At 44.9% G+C, this 20,054-nt stretch overlaps 1 protein-coding gene across 6 annotated transcripts in view; it reads right to left on the minus strand.

Annotated features, from left to right (window-relative positions):
• MAP3K4 (mitogen-activated protein kinase kinase kinase 4) overlaps nt 1–20,054 on the minus strand; it is a 136,090-nt gene that overhangs the window by 18,746 nt on the left and 97,290 nt on the right. For 4 of the 6 annotated variants that reach the window (XM_070461734.1, XM_070461736.1, XM_070461738.1 and 1 more), the window contains exons 6-16: nt 18,792–18,949; nt 15,035–15,151; nt 12,661–12,760; nt 12,400–12,483; nt 11,852–12,118; nt 10,001–10,150; nt 6,793–6,954; nt 6,243–6,376; nt 5,689–5,767; nt 4,520–4,598; nt 552–648 (exon numbers count right to left, since the gene is read on the minus strand). In XM_070461734.1, coding sequence (XP_070317835.1) covers nt 552–648; nt 4,520–4,598; nt 5,689–5,767; nt 6,243–6,376; nt 6,793–6,954; nt 10,001–10,150; nt 11,852–12,118; nt 12,400–12,483; nt 12,661–12,760; nt 15,035–15,151; nt 18,792–18,949 — 1,427 coding nt within the window. The remainder of the gene's footprint in view (nt 1–551; nt 649–4,519; nt 4,599–5,688; nt 5,768–6,242; nt 6,377–6,792; nt 6,955–10,000; nt 10,151–11,851; nt 12,119–12,399; nt 12,484–12,660; nt 12,761–15,034; nt 15,152–18,791; nt 18,950–20,054) is intronic. The other 2 variants (XM_070461735.1, XM_070461737.1) reach the window with 1 other exon arrangement.

Consider the following 20,054-nt stretch of genomic DNA (forward strand, 5'->3'; position numbering starts at 1 on the left):
AGGAGAGAGAAACGCTCACCGCTTCCACATGCAGAAACGCCACCACATTCAAGGGAAGCGTTTTGAATGTATCAGAGTTTCCAACTCACTCAAAATTTAAGTTGCTTCATAGTTACATACATACATAGAAGTCAAGACTGGAACGGTCACTCCAGTTTTTATCTCCAGCTTTTAAAATGACACTTAGTTCTGCTTTTCAAATGTTTACCATGCAATGCACACTCAAATTTGTTTTCCTAAAGTTATTTTTCAAAGAAAGGAAAAGAAAGAATTATTCCAAAGCTGGAAAGCATTTAGTAGCTGGCAGTTAAAAATAAGCTGAGAAACAAAGTTATCTTGAAAGGTACAAGCTTGCTTTAAATTTGCAAGTCTTCTTTTGTAACTAAGGCAGTGTGGTGTGTCTTGAAGAAAACGAAAATAAGAGCTTTTAGAAACGTATAAACAATACAGAAAACAGTATTTGGTATCAGGGCAAGCATCAGCAGGTCTCAGATTGGCATGCACATCAGAGGAGAATTTGTACAGCAAACAACTACACAGGCACCAAATACCTGAATCCCTCTGGAGTTGGGATAATCAGATGCGGGTTAGGAGGGTCGCTATGGCATCGCGGTACCTTCACAGGACGGGGGCTGTTCCGATGAATGGCTGTCAGTGAAAAGAGTGACACAAACAACTTGTTAAAGGAACTAGCAGAAAACTGTCAGGCCAGGCAATTCAGTGGAGACAGGAGGTGGCTTACTTTTGCTGGTGACCAAAATAAAACCATTTATGTAAGTAGGAAAATCATATTACATATACAAACGCTGGGAAAATGTCACTCTTTGGAAGCTAATAAAGTTATATTACACATTCAAACTTCTTTCCACCAAAAATATTTTTTAAATCTTGGAGTGAAATATATGTAATGTATGACATGTGACCCATTGAGGAGACAGATTAAAATGTGGTTTATGCAGCATTTCTCTACTAAAAAGGAGTCATGTTGTCTCCACTTTTAAAGAGATTCTGGTCAGGGGTGACCCTTCGAGAGGTTCTGAGCTGAGGATGGGTCACTGTTATTTTCCTGAATGCAGGGAGTTTAATTTCCTTTAAACCAAACCAGGAGGATGGGCACTAGTTTAAACTAACTATTCTTTTCTTCTTTTAAATATTCTGGTAGAGAGTAAATGGGGATAACATTTTAAACACAATTTAAAATACACCTTACCTAATAACTACAAAAATGCTGACAATTCTTTTTCCCCAATAACTAAGTGTAACCAGTCATGAGTATGATATGTTTTGCCTGCTTCTCCCTAACAGGTTTTCCTGACTTTTAACTTTGTCTTAACCTTCCTTAGTTTTTAAGTGTAGGTGTGTCAGCCGCTCAGTCGTGTCTGACTCTTTGGAACCCCATGGACTGCAGCCCACCAGGCTCCTCTGTCCATGAGATTTTCCAGGCAAGGATACTGGACTGGGTTGCCGTTTCCTTCTCCATTCGTTTTTAAAAACACCATATTTTCTCTTCATATGCTAATGATTTTAGTCTACATATGTTTTATTCCAGTAGTCATGTACAGACATGAGAGACGGATCATGAAGAAGGCTGAGTGCTGAAATACTGATGCTTTTGAACTGGAGCACTAGAGATGACTATTGAGAGTCCCTTGGACAGCAAAGAGATCAAACCCGTCAATCCTAAAGGAAATCAATCCTAAATATTCACTGGAAAGACTGTTGCTGAAGCTCCAATACTTTGGCCACCTGATGTGAAGAGCCAATTCACTGGAAAAGACTTTGATGCTGGGAAAGACTGAGAGGTGGAAGAGAAGACGAGATGAGACAGAGGATGAGATGGTTGGATGGCATCACCGACTCAATGGACATGAGTTCAAGCAAACCCTGGGGGACAGTGAAGGACAGAAAAGCCTGGAGCGCTGCAGTCCAAAGCGTCAGACACGACTTAGTGATTGAACAACAACATTTTATTCTAAATATGTTTTACCCTAAATGAAATGACTTCCTTCATCATGGTTTCTGTTTACTTTTAATAACATCACACAGGAAAGAGAAGTACCCAAATTGGAGACATCTAAAGGGAAAATCTGCAAAACAAAAATCAAGGAAATGTTCAGAAGCAATTTGTATATATGGCTCATTATCTCAACTATTAGTACCCTAGATGGAAGAAACTCTGGGCAAATTCAAAGACAAAAAGAAAAAAAAAAAACCAGATCTGGCAAGAATGGTGATGTCTTTAATTCAGCAGACATACTGAGAACCACTGAGTCAAAAATTACTATAAAATTTTCCCATGAAGATATAAAAATGACATTGTTAAAATACAGACAAGTTTAACATTCTTTGTGCATGAAACAGAACATTTCTTTTAAAAGTCTGTGTATTTAACTGCTATAAAGCTGCTATTTCATTGAAAAGAAAATCCAAATGGCCAATAAACATAAAAGAGATGCTCAGATTTCATGAGTGGTGAACATTTATCATAGAGATGCTCTTCATGGCAAAACTAACAAGACATTTAAGGGAATGTAGCAGACACACGATGGATACAAGGCCACGGAAGAGAGGGAGCTGGATCTACATGTGCTGGCACGCAGGGATTTCTACAGTCGTCGAGATTCATATCCGAAGTGATCTGATTTTCACACAGTAAATGGTAGGGGGAAGAAAGCAACAGTGTATATGCTTATGTGATGATATGAGCCGTAAAGAAAGGTGCGGGAGCATGCATCTGTGTACTTACATGAGTACAGAGAAAAAAACAAGGTTCTACACCAGACTGTTACCATCTGCTTGTAACAGATGATGACAGAGCATCAGATAGTCTCATGGTGACAGAGTCAGGGGGAGCAGAAAGCAGGGGACGAGGGCAGTGGCGCTCTCACATTCATTCATTCCTCGTGAGGACAGAGTGCACGGCCCCAGGGTGAGTCCTGCCGTGTGCAGAACACCACGGTTCACCGAGCCCTCTTCAGCATCCGACTTTAAGCACTAGAAGGGGACGCTCAAAGATGTTCGATGAGTGTGCCCAGGTCACTCGACTCCTGTGACCCCTGGGGCAATCTGGCTCTCAGGCCATCCCGGGGCCGGGAGGAGGAAGAACACCGCGTGCCCACAGGCAGGGGGCCACAAGCCGACTGTCCCGCCAGCGGCGCGGGGGGAGGCGCGGCAGCAACTTACGCCAACAGCCCCCGCTCCGCAGGGAGGGGGCTTCCTTTCCTGCAACGTTCTTCTACACGCTCATTTTCTACGTGATTTTTCTGCACTGTAATTTCCTTCTTCTATAAATAAAATGATTCCTCATGCAATAAAATATTTTGAAGAAGTAACTTTTACTTCAATAAATCTGATAAAAACATTTTAGAGAAGTAATTTTTACTTTTGAACAAACTCTGAGAGACAGTGAAGGACAGGGAAGCCTGGCATGCCGCAGAGCATGGGGTCACAAAGAGTTGGACACGTCTGAGTGACTGAACAACAACAATTTTTACTGAATTACTGATCATGTATTCTTATGGAAATATTTTAGGAAATCAGAAACTCAAAGTAATTATGATAATATGCTTAATGAAAATTTTGATGAGAATATTTAACATTTTGTATAAAATGTTCAAATGGTTTTACAAATGCTAATTCATTTCAGAGAAATGAGAAAAAGCAGTATAAATTGGGTGAATTTTAAAGATACAGAAATCAAGCATTAAAACCTAGTCTACTAACTTTGAGCAGCTAGCAAGCACCCTTTAAGATAATGCTGTTCTTAATAAATTTACCATTTATGAATTATTTTATTTTGTGTAATCGAAATTGTTAAAAATGTCTAAGTTTTCTTTTCTGGTTATTACACATAAACATAGTTTTGCTTTTGTTTACTATCTCAAGAATGGGGTAAGATAGCCTTTTACTGATATTTTGTTTTAAAGCTTCAACATATACTGTAAAACTATATATTAACTATAACTGAAAACTGTAATTTGAGTATATTATAGTATGACAATTTTTTTTCTTTTTTAAAATAAAACCAAACAGGAGTTGGGGAGGTGGGGGCAATTAGGAATCTTCTAGCTGGGAAGATGGGTGAAGAATGTGGGTACCTGGGAAAGCTGTGAAGAAAATAAACTCATCCTCCTTCCAAAGGGGAGGAAGGAGGGGCAGAACAATCACACTCACCACCTGCGGCAAGAAAGGCCTTGCTTCTTAACATAAAGTGTTTCTCCAAGTCTCTCCTCCCCAGAAGGAAAGTGTTTAAGGGGGAGAACGGAATGAGTGGTGATGTAAAAAAAGAAAAAAAAAAAATTATTTAATACTGCTGCAAGCATGGACCACCTTAGGTTCCCATTTTAATTTTGTAATTAAATTCGGAAAAGCTACTGTGGAGTTCTATGTGTACACACCTCATCCCTGTAACTTTCACTGTCATTTTCCTGAATGCTCTTAGTCTCCAAAGCCCTTCAAATGGCTGCAGTTTCTGGACAATGTGCTTGTCCCAGGAGAGGTGCTTTACCTGCTTTCTTACCAAGGTACAAACCTGTAATAGGGCTGTGCGGCTTTCCTATCACATGGCCAATGCACTCGTTCATCAGGGCTTGCAAACTCTAGAAACCGAAGGAAATGGGAAAGGGGAAGAGAAAAAAATATACACGTTCTCAATCATATAAGGAGCACAAATTAAGCTTTCAGCATATTTAAAAGAAACATGCTTTCCAAAAAAAAAAAGAAAAAGAAACATGCTTTCCTCAAGTAAATATTTTCAAAGTTAGTTTAAAAGAAAACAGGTATGAACACAAATTAAACACACACTGAACATAATTTAAGACAATACAGTATACAGTTCCATTTTTATAAGTGAAAGCAAACTGGCATTCAACTCCCCACGGTGCAGTGACGTGCACAAGCTGAGGACTGCTCCTGTGATCATTCTACTGGAGGCTGAAATGAACAAATCTCAACATCTTCTTGATCTGATAGAATTTATTGGAATACTGTGATAATATTTAACATTTGGCATGATGCTCTAACACACCCCACGCTGGACTTTCCTGGTGGTCCAGTGGTTAAGAATCTGCACTTCCACTGCAGGGGGCAAGGGTTTGAGCGCTGGGCAGGGAACAGTAAAGAATCTGCCTGCAATGCAGGTCACCTGGGTTTGACCCCTGGGTCAGAAAGATCCCCTGGAGAAGGAAATGGCAACCCACTCCAGTGTTCTTGCCTGGAGAAGCCCATGGACAGAGAAGCCTGGCGGACTACAGCCAATGGGGCCACAAAGAGTTGGACACGACTGGGTAACTAACACCTTCACTTTCAGGGAACCGAGATCTCACAGTAATGCACAGCAGTCAAAATTAAAAAAAGATACACACTGAACTGAAACAGCTATTCCTCGCTCTTCATTAGGCTGCTAAAAAGCAGCAGCACTTTATAAAATACCAAAAACTGACACTTATTTTGTAGGTGCCAGCCTGCATAAACAACTGTATACTGACTTGGTCAGCTGAACATTGTTATAAAAAGAGCAGGGAATGTCCTTCTCTGCTATTACAGTACAATAATGTCTCAGCATTAGCATTACGATTAGGTGAATATACTGAAGAACTACTTTCTATATTAATAAAAAAAACTACACAATCAGAAATAGAGAATGATCAACTTGCTTTTTAAGGAAAAACACTTTAGAATATTCCATACCAGGAAGTCGTCTTCTGGCAGAGCAGAGATGAATGAAGGCTCAATGGCTTGCAGGAAGTCAAAACCTTGAGTTGCCCACCTGTCACACAGAGAAGTTCAACAGTCACAAAACAACCAGGCACGCACCACAGCCGTTTTAGTCTACTCAATGCTGAAAAGCAATATGGTTGTAAAATTACTATCTAGGACAAAACACATTTGTGTCTCTATCTGCCTCGTGTTCAGTAAGATTATAGGGTGTTTTGAGAAAGATGAATGGCTTCTTAGTAAAGGAACTGGCTACCAATTTCTTTTCCATTTAACACTAAATAATGGGCAGAAACTTTACGAGGAAAGAAGATTAGCAATTAAGAACACCTGTCCAGGAAGAATGTGAACTGCTTAAAGATTACTCATTTTGGAACGATTACAAAAAGAAAAAAAAAAAAAAAACTGCTCATCAAAGAGTTCCAAAGGCTTTTCCATCATCTGCTCAGAACCCCGCCATAAACTACAAGAAGGGACAGTCTCCAGCCCGCGGGGCTCAGGAAGGAGCCGTCCTGCGTGGTCATTACCTGGGTCTCGTCCCCCTGCCGCTCTCACACTTAGTCAGGACATAATTCATCCATTTCCGGGCAAAGCTTATATACTTGTCTCCTATCTTCTGCTTAAACTCGCCAGACATCAAACGAACAACTTCTTTATGATACTGTAAAAAGATTTCATGCATATCAAAATTAAGCAGAAAATAATTACACAAATACTTAACACACTATAATTCTGTTTAAATGTCATTTTTCTAAAAACGAAAAGCAAAAGCCAGTGAGCTTTACATGTTCTAAAAAGAGTGTGAAGAATTACAGAGAAAATAATGTCTTCAAATGCAATTTTACAAAGGTCTTACTCATAAGTTTAAATTTTAAAACCGGGTAACTATCTGACAGTTTAAAAGTAACCCAACATTTCTGACATCCAGCAAGGATGTAAGATGACATTATGGACTAAGCTGTGATTACAATAATGGGATCATGAGATGTGCCGTGCAAGATTCCTAATGCTTCTTGTCAGTAAGTTACAAAGCTATGGCAAAACTGTACCACGCTTTGCCTCTTATTTTGTACTTACCTCGAACCCAAAATTGTACCCTTGGATCATGGCTTCTCGGTAATACTGCTGCAGTGTAGCAGACTCAGATTCATCAACTTCAGCATCAAATTCTGAAGTGAACATGTGGTCCACTCGGTCAATGGCATCACTTATTCTGTTGCAGAGCTCTAGGGCATCATTCTAAAGAACCCCAAACCATAATTAGTCCAAAACGGAACAGATTACACAACGCCTATCCCATTTTAGAGGAAGATTCCTTTCATCATCACACAGACATTGACCATTGTAATACAGTCCAGTTATATTTATTTTGGTTGTTCAAAAGGAATGACCAAAGAAGAAAAAAAAAGTTTGGTATTGTTATTTGTATTAGGTATTCTTAAAACCTGATGAAATACAAGAGGAAAACAACCCATTTGAAATACCATGCCTGATTGCATGGTGGGCTCTGAATAGATGCTTACAGCCTCAACATCTCTGCACATCAAACAGAGTCGCGTCTCCCCTCGGTGCCTGCTCAAGTGTGAGCAGAGTTTCAGCACCGCAGAGTGAACTAAGGACACGTTTCTAAGAGACCTCCAGTGTTACTAGTCACGCTGTCCTCGTCCCCCTCAGGGCGGTTCTCCACTGGGGCCAATTCTGCCACCCCAGGGGACACGGGAGACGCTAAAGACTGTTCTGGCTGTCCAACGTGGGGAGGGGTGGCGGAGGGTTGTGAAACCTCCTGGCATCCACTGTGCAGAGGTCTGGGATGCTGGCAGACACCCTGCAACCCACAGGTATGGGTGGTGCTTAGTCGCTTAGTCATGTCTGACTCCTTGTGACCCATGTACTATAGCCCGCCAGGCTCCTCTGTCCATGGGGATCCTCCAGGAAAGAATACTGGAGACGGCTGCCCTGTCCTCCTCCAGAGGATCTTTCTAACCCAGGGACTGAACCCAGGTCTCCCGCATTGCAGGTGGATTCTTTACCATCTGAGCCACAGGACAGTTCCCCAACAATTACTGACTGACCCAATAGCCCCACATTTGGGTCCCTTTCCATTCACCTTAAACACACACAAGTGCATTACCCCTTTCCCAACGGGGGCTCCGGATGTGCTGTGACACGGGAATGCCCAGCGCTGTTTAAGTCTGGATGTCGGTCAAAACCCAATTTGGTGATGTACTCTCTGCTCTTTCTCTTTTCTTTTAATGTGAGCATATTGAAAGTAAGCTAGATAACTCTCTAGTGAATATCTGTATTATTTATTTGTATATAATGAGCAGCTTATTTTGTTAACAAATCCTTCAAACTTGAGATGCAAGTGAAAGCTTTCGGCAAAACGTTAATTGGTGCTATGAGCAGGATTTGTGAGACAAAATGCTACTCTTTAAGAAAAAAAAAGCGTGATGAAGTTTTTATTCCCAAATGGGACAATTCACCTTATTGCTCGTTAGCTAGCAAATGGGACGTATTCACTGGATTATGTGAGAACTGGAACCTTAAATTAAAGCAGGCCAAACTTTTAGAGGGCTTCCCTGGTAGCTCAGCTGGTAAAGAATCCACCTGCAATGCAGGAGACCCTGGGTCAATTTCTGGGTCAGGAAGATCCGTTGGAGAAGGAGTAGGCTACCTACTCCAGTATTCTTGGGCTTCCCTGGTAGCTCAGCTGGTAAAGAATCCGCCTGCAATACTAGAGACCTGGGTTTGATCTTGGGTTGGGAAGATCCCATGGAGAAGGGAAAGGCTGCCCACTCCAGTATTCTAGCCTGGAGAACTCCGTGGACTGTATAGTCCATGGAGTCACAAAGAGTCGGACATGACTAAGCAACTTTCACTTTCACTTTTCAAGCGATTCCCTTATGCTGTATTCCAAACTATTCTTCCAAAATCTTTATGACTCTCTGGGACTTAGAATGTGAAATTCAGAATCCCCCAACAGTCTGATTTTTGCCAATCTGATTTTTTACCAGCCGCATCCCCTACTTCTTCCCACTATATACCAGGATCCAACCAAACCAGACTGATGCCCTGTGAGTATCCTATGACCCCGATCCATGGACACCACGCCCCAGTGTTTTTCTCACTGGTCTCTTCCCAATCCACACCTTCAGAAACCCTCCCCAGCTGAAGCGCCTCCACGGCAAGCTGCTACCAGGAGGACCTGGTCTCCCCTCCTCTGTGTGAAGTGTGACAATTCAGATCCTTAAGGCTACAGACTTTTCGAGCTCAAGAATAATCAACATCGTATAAAATTTTGTACTCTCCAGAATTCATTAACTCAAACTAAAAGAAAAAACAAAAGTCCCCTGCCCTGGTATTAGAATGGGGTGACAATCTATAAAGGGGGCTTCCCTGGTAGCTCAGTAGGTAAAGAATCCGCCTGCAGTGCGGGAGACCTGGGTTCGATCCCTGGATTGAGAAGATCCCCTGGAGAAGGAACGGCTACCTACTCCAGTATTCTGGCCTGGAGAATTCCATGGACTGTACAGTCCATAGGGTTGCAAAGAGTCAGACATGACTGAGCGACCTTTACTTCACAATCTATAAGGGAGAATGTTTACAGCTAAATAAGACAAATCAAATTGGCAGAACAAAAATAAGCGTTTATCAAACCACTTGTAATTTCAAGAAGCCCTTCTTCAGGAAGTAAAGCTGTGATGTGCCTGAGAAAACTGATGGCTTGTGGGGCAGTGATGAATGGAGGACAGAATAAAAAGTGGGGAAAACAAGAAATAAGGGCAAGAAAAGGCAAGGCTCTCACTTGTCATGAACTCTGAAAGCCTGTCAGCCTGTCTGCCTGTCCACAATCCACAAGTGGTTTTCTCTATTATAACCAATTTGATTGAATCATCTATTAAGTGAAAGAATAAATCTTTTTTTTTAATTACACATTTTTGGCTGACAGTACCTCTAGTAAATATTGGTAACTGCTAAAGGGGAAATAAACTGGGTTAGGAAGGAAGAGACCTAAGGTCCAATACTAACCAAACATGTGACCATTAAGAAGTCACGTAACTACTCAAATTTTCACCCTTTCCAATTCTTACGTTCCACCGTTCCAAAGAAGATACAGGAAAATTTTTAATTTAGACACGGGAAAGTGGGGAGAGACAGAGAATGGAGACGACAATTTTAAGAGCTCGAGTCCCTGGAGTACTTAGGTTATAACACACCAATACGTCCCTGGCATTGCACCAGATATAAATAAATTAGAGCTTAGATACAGTTGACGGTGAAATACCTTCAGCTGCTGCAAGGCTTTGGCGATGACGGGCTGACTGGAAGTCTGCTCCTGGCGTAGAGTCATGAGCCCCTCGATGGACTGCTGGAAAGCTTTCCTGTGGATTACGAGCTGTGCGGAGTGCATGACCACGAGCAAGAGATTGTCCACCTGGGGGGAGAAGTGAGCCGAGGGCTTACACACAGATCCCGCCAGCCGTCCACTCCAGTCCAACCCCCAGGCCCCAACACCACCCACCCCAGGGCCCTCTGGCCAGCAAGAGCCTGACGAGAAAGCACATCTCTGGACTAAGCTGTTCCCCTGGAGCAAGGCAGGGGGCACTGATGACTACACTCCCCAGCAGCGGGGAGGAATCCCATGGGACGGCGTGGGCAGGCGGCGTCTAAAGCTCGCTAGAACTCCAAGACAATCCTCCTGGAGCAGAGACTGAGTGTGCACGTGTGTGTGTGTGTGTGTGTGTGTGCGCGCACGAGCGTGCACGCACTAGAGCAGCGTGTGAAGGTGGAAAACCCAGGGTAAGAATGGGATGAGATGAGGGGCCTTGTATAAAACAGAAACCAAGCCTGCATTACTTGTGTGAAGTGACGGTCACTGCAGTATTCTGAGCAGACCTGTGATGAGATGTGTGAACGGTAAGGATCGGTCTGAAGTACCAAACGAGCACCGGAGGAAACGTGAGGCCTGAAGCAGGGAAGCTACAAGTGGGGCCCTGCAACAGCGCAGAAAAGGTGATCAGGCCCGACCCCGGGAGCGGCTCTCGGGACGCAGAGGAAAGCTCATCGACTGGAAAGGCTTCGGGGCCGGGGCGTCATTTAAGTGGAGGAGGGCGGAGGCCACATCCTGGTTTAAACACCTGAGTGGACGGAGCGCCAGTCCCTGAGACTCGTGCTGGGGGGCAGTCGGCCAGGGTGTCCGCTGAGTCCGGGGTGCAGGCGCACGCCCACTGCCATCCCGGAGCTGGGCACAGTCTGCGTGTGTGTGTTAACTGGAGGAGAATTCCTGAACAATGCTGTACGGCGAGCTTCTGCGGCTCCACCGTGTGAAGCAGCCGCATGTACACACGCATGCCCTCCCGCCTGGACCCCCACGCCCCCAGCCCACCCTCGAGGCCATCACGCAGCAGCGAGCCGAGCTCCCGGGGCGACACTGCAGCTCCCCGAGGGCTGTCTATCTTACACGCGGGAGCGTATGCATCGGTGCAACGCTCTCTGAACACAGTGGCGTGAGAGGCTTCCTACGGTTTTAGTTACTGAGGCACACAGACTGTCACGGGATCACTGCCAGGTAGGCAGGTGACAACCTGACCACACAGAAGAAAGGAGTCAAGCAGCCGGTAAAACGGTAAAAAGTTTGTCTTGCTTAGAGTGATTCGCCGCTAAACCAACACTTGGAGAGCTGAGGTGTCTGCAGCTACAAACTAAACGAGGGAGACAAGTTCTTCCAGGTCACGGGAGGGTGCACCTAACTTACGTACTTGGCTGAAGTGAGGAAAGATATAAAACATTTCAAATACTTCAGTACAACTAAAGAACTTCCCAGAATATTTTAGTACAGTAACAAAACAAAATCATCAAACATCAAAGTCTAAGCAATACGTGTTTCTGGGGCTTCCCCAGTGGGTCAGGGGTAAAGAATCTGCCTGCAATGCGGGAGACCTGGGTTGGGAAGAGCCCCTGGAGAAGGGAATGGCAAGCCACTCCAGTATTACGGCCTGGAGAATTCTACGGACAGAGGAGCGTGATGGGTTACAGTCCATGGGGTCGACAAGAGTCTTCAACAACAACAGCAGCAGTGACAACACTGCCTCCAGGCAGGGCGGGGAGTGGGGGGGTGGGGGGTGGGGAGACAGACCTGCATGCTTCTCAGGGTGTCAACCGTCTCCCCCGGAGGCACGATCCTGACAGGCGGTGCCTCCCACGCAGCCCAGCTGTCCTCTGAGTCCGCAGCGCGGTCACCATGTTTGGTCAGAAGCAGATAGTCGTCAATTAGTGCCTCATCGGAATCTTTGGAGCAGTCCTTCCCTGCAGCTGCATTGAGTAACTGCAAAATAATGCTCTTCTCCCCAGCAAGAGCGTCTGGAACAAACACCTGCAAGGTTTCTAAGCCAGGAATTTGTACCTGGAAGAGAAACAACCCAAAATCCTGAATTAAAGAACACCGTCTATCACAGAAATGTTACTGTGCATGTTTCGGGTTTTTCATCTGCATCCTTAAAACAAGTTAGTAAGCATGAAAAACTTTGCTTTTCTAATCCTAGCATTGGGAACTTATGGGGCAGTCTTAAAATTGGGGTCCATATATTGACTGCAAAGCCTAAAACGTTTACCACCTACACTTCTAAGAAAAATTTCTGTTTAGAGTAAGAGAGGTAAAATAGTTCTACCGCCTTAAGTGCGCACCTTAGCGTACTGCTTTGATTTCAGGGCGTCCAGAAGGTCTCTGACTGGGGCCGAAAGTATGAACTCTGCGGCTATTTCCAGGTCCTAGGGTCACAGTTACAGAGAAACTTCTTTAGGGTTAGCTTTTTAAAAAATAAACAGAGTTTGATGGAAAACAACAAAATTCTGTAAAGAAATTACCCTTCAATTAAAAAATTAATTAATTTTAAAAAACAAGATAAAAGAAAAAAAATAACAGCTCGTTCAAAACTGTGAACGCACCTTTCTCAGCATCTTGGCAAACCCCAGCGCCTTGGAGGCTCGTTCCCTGGCCTCGTGGAAGAGCTCCTTCAGTGCTCGGCTGACTTCTATAACTGACCTCCTGGCAGGTGGACAGAAACCCAGTTAGAATTCACGAGGGGATGCCAAGAAACACACAACAGTAAAGAGAGAGCAAATTCCAACTCTCATTAATAAAGCCCGAAGGTTTTAGAAATAAGCAATGATTAAGAATGCACTCGAAATATGCTGAAGCTTGCTCCCCACAGCTTTCTAGAAAGCACTTGCAATGTTGGTTTTAAAGTACGGCATACTTAACAACGTTCAAATGACAGTGCGCTCACTTTCCTAAAAACTACATTCAGTTCAGTTCAGTCACTCAGTCGTGTCCAACTCTTTGCGACCCCATGGACTGCAGCACGCCAAGCTTTCCTGTCCACCACCAACTCCCAGGGCTTGCTCAAACTCATGTCCATCGAGTTGGTGTTGCCATCCAACCATTTCATCCTCTGTTGTCCCCTTCTCCTGCCTTCAATCTTTCCCAGCATCAGGGTCTTTTCCAATAAGTAGCTCTTCACAGCAGGTGGTCAAAGGATTGGAGTTTCAGCTTCAGCATCAGGAATGAATATTCAGGACTGATTTCCTTTAAGATTGACTGGTTGGATCTCCTTGCAGTCCAAGGGACTCTCAAGAGTCTTCTCCAACACCACAGTTCAAAAGCATCCTTCCAATGAATATTTAGGACTGATTTCCTTTAAGATTGACTGGTTGGATCTCCTTGCAGTCCAAGGGACACTCAAGAGTCTTCTCCAACACCACAGTTCAAAAGCATCAATTCTTTGGTGCTCAGCTTTCTTTATAGTCCAACTCTCACATCCATACTGACCACTGGAAAAACCATAGCTTTGACTCGATGGACCTTTGTTGGCATTTCATTAGGATTTCACTAGGATACATAAAATACTTTTGCCATCGGATGCAACTGAGAGCCGACTCATTGGAAAAGACCCTGATGCTGAGAAAGATTGAGAGGAGGAGAAGGCGATGACAGAGGATGAGATGGTTGGATGGCAGCATCGACTCAATGGACATGAATTTGCGCAAACTCTGGGAGATAATGAAGGACAAGGAAGCCTAGTGAGCTGCAGTCCATGGGGTCACAAGAGTTGGACACGACTTAGCGACTGAACAACAACATTAGGATAATTCTTGGAGTAGGAATTAGGTTCTTGACCCTCTGCTCATGATCTAACTAAAAAGGAGCAGTGAGCCAGGAAATGTTTAACACCAGCTCCCCCTAAATTATTGTCTTGTGTCGTGTTTGCGGATTTTCTCGGTGAGGATACACCCATCATAGCGGTTTTCAACCCACCAACAGGACATCACTGAGCTGTGACTTGGGGGTGTGCACAACCCATGTGGGTGCTCTGGAGCTGGGACAGTCAGCCATGCACATCACTGCGTGTGAACCCCCTTTCTTGATCCACCCCCAGGAAACAATCAGAGCACTGTAAGAGCCATTCTCTAGTTCACCATCCCAACGACTGAACTCACTTATTCTGTATCTACCATGTCAGCACTCAAACCTGCAAGACCTTTTATGAACTGATTAATTCCATTTCTCAATAATTCAGTATTTTCCCAGGTGAGAGCCTATGTAGTAACTTCTTTCTTTAATCCTGGTATAAAGACATTCCCGTGTTCTGAAACCCCAAAATGTGTTTTCTATCAAATTCTGGAAGGTGAGAGAAAACACCTCTAGAGAAGTTAGTTAGTTCCACCTTAGCACTTCCTAATATTGACTCACAGAGTACTGTTGATAATTGGCCACAAAATAGCTCTATGAGTGACACGTAAGCCGCAAAAACAGCACTTTACCACGGTTCACCCTCAATCCTGTCTGCACACAACGGGAGAAAACACAGTAGGAGAGCCAGACACAGGTTCATGTACTCAAGCTGAACGTTCAACAGAAGGGGTGAGGCAAGTATACAAACAACAAAAATGCACCAAATGTCAATTAACGTATTCACGGACTACTACAGAGGCTTTAACGGACAGGAACTAGTTAACTAAAGACAGTCCGGAACATGTGAATGAATTCTACCATACTAGTTCTTAGTCGACTTAAACTACATCGTCTCTAAGGATTAGATTAAACAACAGTCACCTTCAAAGACAATTTCACATAAAACCATAACTAAGAGATCTCACGAAAAGACAATATAGCAGTCATGCATAAATCCCTTTAGATCTACAACCCACGTTCTTCAAGTCCAACGTGACTTGGCTTCAACAAGGCACATTTCAGGTTCACTGCCAAGAGTAAAACTACATGAAATCAGAAATGGGAGAGGAAAGGAAATGCAACTTCAACCTTATTTCATCTGAAGCACTGCTGTCGTCGGCACTGGTCCAGAATTCTGCACAGCTCTCCTGTAAGCCAGACTCTAGAAAGCCTCCTGTCGATTTCAGCAGCATTCCTGCAATATCACTGAGGAACAGAGACAACAGACATGAGCTGGGGAAGAAAGCTGCCCCCACGCAGAGCCTCTCAGGAACGAGAGCCTGAGAGAGTGAGCTGTCGTGTCAGGAGCCGGAAAATCGATGACGGCGAGACTTCTCTTTTAATTTAACATCATGGTTAATGTGAAGAAGAGGCAGAAATCTCGACTGTGGAATGCATCCACCTTTGTTCCACTACCAGCTTTTCATTATAAACCTTAAAATCTTAAATTGCATTCACAGTAGCTGTGTAATTATCACATTACTTTCATCTTAAATGTTCAAAAAGGTATAAAATGGGCTCAAATATATATCTATGACAAAATATTTTTAAAGGCTCAATAAACTAATTGATAGCATAAGAAACAAACTGAATTCCTTAAATGCAATTGCTTTTAAAAATTTCCATCACAATTTTCAGTCATTGAACATGAACTACTGTAATCACTGATGCTTCTCATTAAGTATACAGTCTAAATACTAGGGTTAAAATGCAAACCCAAAGGTATACAATAAATCTAAATGAGTTCAGTGAAAATTCAACAGCAGCTTACTGACTTCTATGAAGAAAGGAGCTTATAACCTAGTGAGGCAGAGCAGGTTCAGTCCAGAACCAACATCAGAAGAGGCAGAAGGTCACCACTGGGGCGCTGTCTGAGGGTGTGGGTTCAACGGGCCCTGCAGGCAGTGCAGAAGTGAGGGGCCAGAACTGCAGGGGGAAGAGGGGTTCTGTCAGGAGGAGCACGGAGGAGGGGGGAGGGGGAGGCAAGTCGAGGAAGAACAAGAAGGATGATCGCAGGGCATGAGGATGCGTTAAGCAGGAGGCACGCTGCTGAAGAGAAACTGCCGAGCTGGGAAGAGCAGAGGAGCAGGGGGAGTGAGGCCAGGACCAGTGGCCCAGCCGCGCCGGGGGGGGGGGGGACTTGGACGTGATGCGACCGTGTGATCATCCCCTGGCCGGCAGAGGGTGGGCTGTGACAGTGACCAAGTGGGGAAACGGCCTGATTAAAAACATGCCTATAAAGAGCAGTAGTGTACAAGGATATTCAGGATAAATTATTCAACAACCAATCAGTATCTGTTCCGGAGTAACGAGCAGTGAACGAAAGAGATAAAATTTCTTCAGTAAATGGAGGGGAAAAGAAGCAATAAATCATATAAAAAATAAAAATATAGAGTACTTCAACTATTGATAAGTGCTCTGGAGAGGAAAAATAACGGAAGAACACTAAGATGCTCTTGCAGGTAGGAGTTTCAACTCTAAATGTGAGAAGATAACATCTGGCCAAAGACCTACAGGAAGTGGGAAAGGAAGTCGCAGAGATAACTGGGTGCAGAGCAGTCCGCACACAGGGATGAGCAAGCGCGAAGAGCCTGAGGCAGGAGCAGGCCGGGCCCACGGAGAGCAGGCAGGAAGCCGCCGCGGCTACAGGGGACCAGGAGCGCCAGGAAAGGAGGACACAGAGCCCCCGAAAAGTCAGACTGCGCCCGGCCCCCCGGGCACTGTTCAGGGGCTCCCACTTCTCCCTGAGTAAGGAGAACCACTGGCGTATTTCAAACAGAGGTGAGAATGGTCTGCAAGGAGATCACATCAGTCAACCCTAAAGGAAATCAATCCTGAAGCTGAAGCTCCAACACTCTGGCCACCTGATATGAAGGGCAGACTCATTGGAAAAGACCCTGATGCTGCGAAGATTGAGGGCAGGTGGAGAAGGGGACGAAAGAGGATGAGATGGTTGGATGGCATCACCGACTCAATGGGCCTGAGTTTGAGCAGGCTCCAGGAGATAGTAAAGGGCAGGGAAGCCTGGTGTGCTGCAGTCCACGGGGTCACAAAGAGTCAGACATGACTTAGCAACTGAACAACAGTAACAAAAAATGGTCTGATGTACAGTTTAATAGGATCACTGAGAATAAACCTTAGAGGGTGACGGGCAGAAGCAGACTCCTGAGAGAGCTGCTACAGCAAAATACAAGGAAAAATAACTGGCTGGGAAGATGGAAAATGGGCAGTGGTGAGCGGAGGTGAGACGCTGGTTACATCCCAGAGGGACAGCCACGGGGAATTAGAGATGGCGAGCGAGAGAAAGAATGAGGTCAGGGTTAACGCCAAGATGGCTGAACCTGGGGGAATGCTGCAGCAACACCACCAACACCCAGAACCGACAGTGCGGGCGGGCGGCCCCTCAGCACGGGCAGCGTCGAGGCTCCGGAGGGTCTCAGAACACGGGCGTGCAGATGAAGGCCACAGACTGCATGAAAGGAATCTGAAGGACGAGCCAAAGATAAAAACAAACACTGACAGGTAGATAATGATGGTACAGAGAAATTAAACAACAAGAATTGGTGGTGAAATGAAACAGTAACCTTTTCAAACATCTTTTTTCTCAGCCAAGCTTGACAGACTGAGAAGGGAAGATGCAAAGAGAAGAAATTCCAGGTGAAAGAGAACAATGGAGAATCAGGAGGGGCGAGAGACAGTTGAAGATGGCAGTGAATACACGTTTCAATGACGCTGACCATGGAAACCAACCAGAACAGGAAAACAGGGCAGACTGGGAGCCCTGGCCTGAAGCCGGCTGAGTGCTGAGACAAGAGCAAGCTCCCTGTTCACTCAGAGATGCAGGAAGACATGAAGACTGGGTGGTCAGGGCAGAAGAGTCGACACAACGTTCTGAGATGCCGGGCACCGAACACAGACCCGCAGGGTGAGGACAGTGACTTTCTGCAGGGAGAGGAGACCTGTAACCGCCGAGGTCCTGCAGGGCACACACAGCGAGAGGGGGAAGGAAACGCGAGCTGGGTATAAAAGAGCTCCTGAAAAGAAACGGAGGAACGAAACGGCCGACATGGCAGGCGAGAGAAGGCGGCACCGCGTGGAGGCCGCGGGGTTTAGAACCAGGGGGGAGGCCTGGCCCCTAGTCCCTCAGCAGGGGAGCGGCCCCCGGCAAGGACCACATACCTCACACCCCGCTCTCAACACTCAGGTGCCTGCGCTTGAGAAGATACATTCGTGTCCTGGAACAGAGAGCCCAGTGAGCGCTGCCCCCTGCTGCATGCTTTTCCTTCGTTTACATTTCGATTCCCTCACCATACATACACACCCAGTTTTGAGATTCTGTGATTAGCATAACATTCCCAAAACAGTGTCGGTGAAAATATCTACTTGTGAGGCTTGAGAAGTGCCCACCGAGTCTGAGACAAAGACCGATACTTACGGGTCTACTCCACTCGTCAAGAGGCCTTAGATCCTCCTCCTTTTATATAATCAAGAGGGTGCACCCCATGGCAGGATTGCTCAACTTCAAAACGGACACGCTGGGTGGATAGTTTTCTTCGCAGGATGTTTACCAGCGTCCCTGGCCTCCACTCAAGAGGCACCACTCGCCCCTCCCAGTGGGTAAACCAGAACCGCTTCCAGACACCGCCACGCGTCCCGGGGGCAAGTCTCCCTGGCAGAGAGCCGGGGAGTTCTAAGGATGCTCTAAGGATGACAGAGCTCAGGAGAGGGGCACCCAAGAGGGATAAGCGCTGCTCATTTCCATGTAACGAGACACTCACACGTGGAGCACAGCGCCGGTGAGCGAGCCAGGAGTGAGAAAGCAGGGCAGCCACACAAGGATTCCTACCAGAAAAGTTTTCCAGCCTGAGCTTCTCCGCCCCGGATGTAGTGGGTTATTTCTTTGGTGAAATTCCATTCTTCTTCTAACAGATTTTTTAAACTATGAGATGCTTGAGGTAACTGCTGTAGCATTTGGATCCAGCTTCTCATGTAATCAAAATATACCTTAAGATACAAAAATGCAAAGGAGATATGTGAGAACGGGGTTCAACAACTCACAACCTGCATCCCCGTTAACATGAAAACTCTAAGTTGAACAAGAGGAAGAGGGGCCACTGAGGCATGAAGCTCTGAGAGAAGTGAGATTCTCCGTCACTATTAACTGAGGTCTAAATAGGATTTTTCTTTAATTGTATAACTCAGCTCCTCAGCGACTGAACATATTATTCACACTGTACAAAAAGATACAATGAAGTAAAAAAAATCAAAATCATAACACAGAAATTTTCATGTTTAATATACTGTGAATAATATTCCTTTAAGAGCTTGGGATGTTTATTTCTTTAATTACTTAAGCTTTAGATGGTTTCTGACAGGTTAAGAGGAGGCAATGAGCACACTTCTTCCCACTATTATGTTCCCAGCATCCAGATTTTCATGACATAATTTTTCAAGGTTTATGACATATAAATTATGACCTATAACCAAAATACTTGATTGTTCTAAGGAGGGGTTTATGTCCACCACAGTTCGTCTTCAGTACTAAAATTCTTGTTTTATCTGCTGCTTAGCAGGGTTTTACTATGAAGTACTTTTTCTCAAGACAGGGTCACAATTGTTATTTTATAAAACAGCACTGTCTGTGGATTCTTTTACTGAAAAGATACCTTGCCTGGGTATGAAATGTTTGAACGACACATCCTCTCCCTCAGAGCCTTGAAGACTTTACTCTAGTAGCTTCTAACACCGTGAGTCATGTTAGAATAAAGGACACTGCTGAAGACTGATCACCAACTTCCCCAGCCCCTGAAGGCGGCTTCCTGTCCCTGCCTGGAGGCTGACAGGCTCCTTTCTCCAGGCCTGGATCTCAAGGACCTTCGCAGGCTACACCTTAGGGTTCTCTGAAATGAGGGTTTTCTGAGATCCAATAATAACTTTCAGTAGGCAAAAACTCTGGAGTTTTTCACTTAAAGAAAACTATTTTCTGTTGTATCTTTGGAGTTTCTGGGTCCTCCTCCACCCAGGCATGTGGCGTGAATCTCCAGTCACGGGTCAATTATGAACACGGCTGTGTAGCGGAACCTGCAACTTAACAGGTCTACATCCATCT

Source organism: Odocoileus virginianus, chromosome 34, assembly GCF_023699985.2.
Source record: "Odocoileus virginianus isolate 20LAN1187 ecotype Illinois chromosome 34, Ovbor_1.2, whole genome shotgun sequence".
In the NCBI taxonomy this organism is placed as follows: Eukaryota; Metazoa; Chordata; class Mammalia; order Artiodactyla; family Cervidae; genus Odocoileus; species Odocoileus virginianus.